The 5,568-nt window shown below is 43.3% G+C and overlaps 1 protein-coding gene across 2 annotated transcripts in view; it reads right to left on the reverse strand.

Moving 5' to 3' along the window:
* POPDC2 (popeye domain cAMP effector 2) overlaps positions 1-5,568 on the reverse strand; it is a 23,314-nt gene that overhangs the window by 9,413 nt on the left and 8,333 nt on the right. For both annotated transcript variants that reach the window (XM_006167640.3, XM_006167641.3), the window contains exon 2: positions 4,096-4,204. In XM_006167640.3, the coding sequence (XP_006167702.1) occupies positions 4,096-4,204 (109 nt within the window). The remainder of the gene's footprint in view (positions 1-4,095; positions 4,205-5,568) is intronic.

A 5,568-nucleotide genomic window follows, 5' to 3' on the forward strand; every position in this document is an offset into this window, starting at 1 on the left:
TGAAGTTATCAAACATCCTGCAAGCCCCCTCTTCAAAAGACCCTTCCCAGTAATCAAGATCTAAGAAGAAGATACAACAGACAAATGGACTTCCTCATCCTGAGAACTGTGATTGATTTTACCTGATCTGACAAGACAAACAGCATGTTTTATAATTATTGCTTCCATGCTTTGTATACCCTGTTCCTCAGAGTAAATTTTTTACTACCCCTCACCCTCCTTACTTCCTAAACCTCCCTCAATAAATACGCATGTTTTAAAAGCCACGGCGCGGCAGCCTGGAGCTGGCTCTGGCTGTGGCCGGCTGAGAACATTCCAAGGAGCAATGAGGTCTCAGTCTAATTTTTTTTGTTCCTGATCACCCCTGTCGCCTTCCTGTGTACGAGCCACCCTCCACTGCCGAGGCCGGACCCCGGCAAATTCCCAAACAAGAAATCCAAGTACCAAACATGAAACGTGTATTTGAGTAAGAGCTCATCTGGATGTAAACCATGTCCTGAGAGCCAAACACGAATGTTGTGGGTGTTCTTATGAACGTACTTTGGCTTCCACCATAAAATAATCTAAAACTTAACAAATTAAAATTCATTTTCTTCATCTCACTTCTCTGTCTAGACGCCACTCCATTGAATTTTCTCCCCTTTTAAGCAAAACTCCATGGGGGGAAAGCTCTATATTTAATTAACACCAATTTCTCTCTTCTCCCTCTCTCTGAAACCAATAAATCTTTGTCCCCAGCAGCCCACAAACGCTGTTCCTGTTAAGGTCACCAATGACTTTTATGTTGTTGAGTCCAGAGTGTTCACGGCGTTCCACGCCGTCAACCGCCCAGCCTCTTTGATATACTTTCTTAGTTCTCAGGGGTTCCTGCACTCTCTTGATTGATCCTGTTTGAGTTTCTTTGTTTCTTCCTCTTTTTCTCCCAACTTTGTAACACTAAAGTATCCCAGTCTCCAAGCTTAAATTCCTACTCTTTCACTTACTTGATTTTATCTAATGCAATGGTGTTCATATCTAATCTTATATACAACCATTTCCCAAGTGTACGTGTCCAGCTCAGACCTCAGTCTTGAATTCCAGACTCAAATACTCAGTTGACTATGCAGCATCTCTACTTGAATGTCCATAGGTGACACAAACCTAACATATGAAAAACTGAACTTCCTATTCCCCCAAACCAGCTCTACCTTCAGACTTCCTTATCTTGACTGATAGCATGGCTGCCCTTTCAGGTGCTCAAGTCAAAAGCATTAGCTTTTCTTGATTCTCTGTTTTGGATACTAAACCCATTGGGAAATGCTTTTGGCTCTATCTAGAAAATACAGGCTCTGACCCTACGTGATCTGGCTCCCTGTCGCCCCTCCAACTTTCTGTCCAGCTCTTCTCTTCCCTCTCTTTCTCAGTTCCTGGCAACTGGCCTCCTTTCTGTGCTCAAACATGCCAGCCTCACCTCAGGGCTTTTGCACCGGCTCTTTTCCTCTTTCCTCCCCCAGATATTTGTAGATCTCACACAGTCGCCTCTCTCGGATCTTCACTCCAATATTACTTGCTCAACAAGGACTTCCATTATTGCCCTATTTAAAACTGCAACCGTATCTCCCTTGTACTATTCTATGTTGCCCTTTTTTGAACTAGCAGTTATTTTCTTTGAACACATAAAATGTATGTATTCATTACCTCTGTGGCTTACTGCTTTTTATCTCCCACTAGAATGTAGCATGACAACAGGGCCTTCATCTGTTCTGTTCACTGAAGTAGTCTAAGCACCTTTAACAGTACCTGGAATATAAGTACTCACTAAATATTACTGACATGAATCAAGTGAAGACTACCAATCTTGCATGCTGCAAAACAAACTAATGTCACCTTATGTTCCTCATAAAATTCTTCCCCAAAGGTCCTCCAGAAATGTTCTTCTTGATTGGTGTCTATATTATTTTGACAAATATCTAGCTTTTTCATTTAAAAAAAAAAAAAGTCTAGCCTTTTCATCTTAGAGGTTGGTTGAATGGATTAAGTGAGATAACACGTAAAGAGGATGTAGGCCCAGTAAAATAGGATGAAAATTGGAGAAATAATGATGATTTTTGTGTGATCTTTCCTGCATTGTGTTCTTAGGAACTAATGAGAGTATCGCAGTGCTGGAAGTCAACAAATCCTGATTTAATTGAATTATTGAGAGGCATGATTGATTTGTGATAAAAAATGTGAATAGTGATTTAGGCAGCCACTGTGGCTTACTGTAAGTAAACAACAACTCTGTAATTGCAAAAGGCAAGGACAGGAAGAACTATAACTTGGGACAACACTTGACATTTGCCAAGAGGAAATGGGACTTTGCACAGCCAATAGCAAACATGTAGCTGCTCCCGAAGGAGCTGCACACTAAAAATATAAATGGGAAGAACATGACCATAACTACATTCCAGGCAGAGAGGCCATCTGGGGTTGCAGCCCTCCCTTTCGAGCATAACTTTGAGGAGGACACCCGGCTTACCCACCACCTGCCACTCCATTTCAAGTCAGAAATAGAGCCCAGGTCCAGCTGGCTTGGGACCTGACACAGGCCTGCAGGAGGTTCTTAGGGTTTTCCTAAAGGAGATGGCTGGGCTGGAATGGGTGTGCCTATGAAGAGGGGTCAGGGTAGAACATGATTTGAGAGGGTCTGTCACTGGTGGCCTTGGCAGTGGGATCAGGATTGCCTCTCAGTCTCTCGCAACTCATAGCCAAATGTCAGCATGAGGATGGAAGCAGGTCCTGCCAAGTGGCACTGCCTGGCATGTGCCTGTTCCAGGGTTGGCTCATATGTTACTTGAGGGACTCCTTTGAGAAGTGGTAGGAGACACATGGAATCCAGTACCAGCAAACTATCCAAATATCTACAGGACTCCCTATAAGGGTGCGTGTGTGTAACTGTGTGTGTGTAAGTAACTCCACTTTTCTGGTGGTGACCCTCCCATCTTAAAAAGAACAGAAATACTGGGATGTCGGAAGTCATGATGCATTTTTGCATAGAAAAACAGAAAAATATGTCATGACTATTCCAACAACTCACTAGTAGATCTGGGCAACTTGGTTTTGTCACTTTCAAGCCAAAGACCTTGGGAAAAATTACCTAATGGTTTTGGGGCCTTAGTTTCTTCATCTGTCAAATGGGGTAATAATAATAATATCCAGCCTATGGAGTTGTTGTGAGAACCAGGCAGGCAATAGAATATGTATGCCTGCCAGATGCCTCAGTACGTGAGAACTAGCAAACAAAGACAGTAACTGAAGTCTGAGAATTGGCAGAGAAGAGGGTCAGGAGCCCAGCAGCGAGGCTCCCACCTTGGAGCAAGGATATGAGTGCTCCAGGGAGTCCTTTGAGACACCAGCTGCCCAGGGGCAAGCCAATTTGGTAAGTCTTTACTGAACAACTACTGTATTCCAGGTACTGTCCTTTGGAGCCTGGGGATAGAGAGAGAGAGAGCCCAGAATTTTATTTTACTTCAGAGTTCACCGTGGGGAAGACAGAAAGGAACCCAGATCATTAGAAGAGAGAACAATGTGTAGCAGCCAGCATTAACTGAAGCATAAAGGGCACACAGGCAGGAGCAAGAAGCTGTGGGCACGGGAGCTAGTGATGTCAGTATAGCGGCATCGGGGAGGTCTCACGCAGAAGGGGAATTGCATTTTAATTAGAGGGGTCAGTAGAGGCCAAGACATGGAACTGCAAAACAGTGTGGTGTGTTCAGGGAAGTACTTCTAGTACAACATGGCTGGTGTGAGCAAAATGTATGAGGGAGGGAGGCCTGGAGATGTGGTTCTAGATCACTAAGCCATTAAGTTACCATCTAAGGCTTGTAGGTTTTTAATCTTGTGATCACTCGGGTCTCCTGGAAGGGTTTTAGGCATAGGAACAACATGACCTGCCCTACCCTACCCACCTGTGCCAGGAACCCAGGCACTGTTACTGCAAAGGAAAACTGCTCCCTGGTCTAGCCCTGGAGTGGTAAGGGTTCGAAGGACAGACGTGAGAGGGGCTGACGAAGGTGCAGATATGCTGGGTTACAGTGCGACAGAGCGAGGCAGTGCTGCCTCGGGGCTCCCTATTACCTGGAACACCCCCTCCTCAGAGGACGGCAGTGATTCCCACTCGGGAGAGTCCATGAACTGGTAAGGAAAGACATAGTGCAGAAACTGCCCATCCTGGCTCACACGAACCCTGCCAAAAGGAGAGAAGAGACCATGTGAGAAAAGGGAAGTTGCTGCCCAAACCCCCTTTGCTGAAGTTAGGTGTTGCCAATTGGCACGAATCTTCTGGTAGAAATATCTTGCCTGTGTCATGGTGCCAATACTGGCCCCTGAGAAGTAAAAATTAGTTTGGTGTCGAGTTGCAAATATAATATTGACCAGGTAAAAAAAGAAATATGTCCTAGAGTCCTCAGGACTTTACAAGAGGAGCGCATGCTTCTTTCTCTCCGGACTAATGGATACTTTCCACACACAAAGACTGTGGCCTCTAGTGACCACACTGTGATAACCTTCATTATTCGGCTTCTTCCAGACATGGTCTCAAATAGCATGTAATGCCTGAAGAGATCCAGGTGTCCTAAGGGTTCTTTGTCTTGAGTTCTTTATTTTTTTTTTAAACCTCTGCAATTATTAGTTTATTAGTATCACCCAGGACTCAGATGTTCAGTATTCCTCCTGAAATTACATAAACAAATGCAAATGGAAAGAATCCAAGTCAAAATTATATAACAAAATAGCACTCCGTCACAAAAGAGTGTAAAATTACAAGAACGCTATTTTAAAACACTGGCACTCTAAGAGAACGATAATCTCAAACCATAAAATTGCCAAATTGTTCCCTAAACTGTTAAGCAGATAAACATGGGTTTCGTAAAGAAAAATTAAATTTGAATCAATTGGCTAATTCGTACTGAGATGCGAAGTTTGTGTCTTCGTTCTTCATGTCTGTCTGATTTATAAAGGGGCAAACCACAATAGAGGAATGTTTCCCCTATTTTCAAATGTGGCATCGTTTTAAAAGCTGGCCCAATTAATTAAAAGTACTTTTACTGGAAAGTCAAGTTTCCTGAGCAGTCTATATTCAGATAAATGGGAAAAGACATTTACAGCCAGTGCTCTCATAGCCTTTGCTGGAACCAAGGTCAACAAAAAACTTGAATACGGTAGTCTTGTATTTTAAGCTCATGCTTTTGGGGATACATTATAGTCTTCTTTAACATGGGAACTGCAAAAATATAACTGCCATTACATGGTAATGGGAGTTAAAGAATATAGAGTTGCGGAGGGCATTGCATATGGAAGTCATCTTGAGAGCTGTCTGCCTCTTAGAAACCTTAGGCTTCACTTCCTTATTGAGCAAACCATGTCTCAGAAATTATGTTACCAACTGTTGCTAGGCAATGGGAGATCCACCCACAACAATGATTGGCTCATACTGTTGTATTTCATTTTCGAGCAACCAATTGGTGCCCACCAGCCTGTATATAAAGCACAGTTTGCTCTGCAATAAACGAAGACTTGATCAGCACCTCATCTTGTCTCCACTCTGTGTGT

The sequence above is a fragment of the Tupaia chinensis genome, unplaced genomic scaffold (genome assembly GCF_000334495.1).
Source record: "Tupaia chinensis unplaced genomic scaffold, TupChi_1.0 Scaffold144909_1, whole genome shotgun sequence".
NCBI lineage: Eukaryota > Metazoa > Chordata > Mammalia > Scandentia > Tupaiidae > Tupaia > Tupaia belangeri.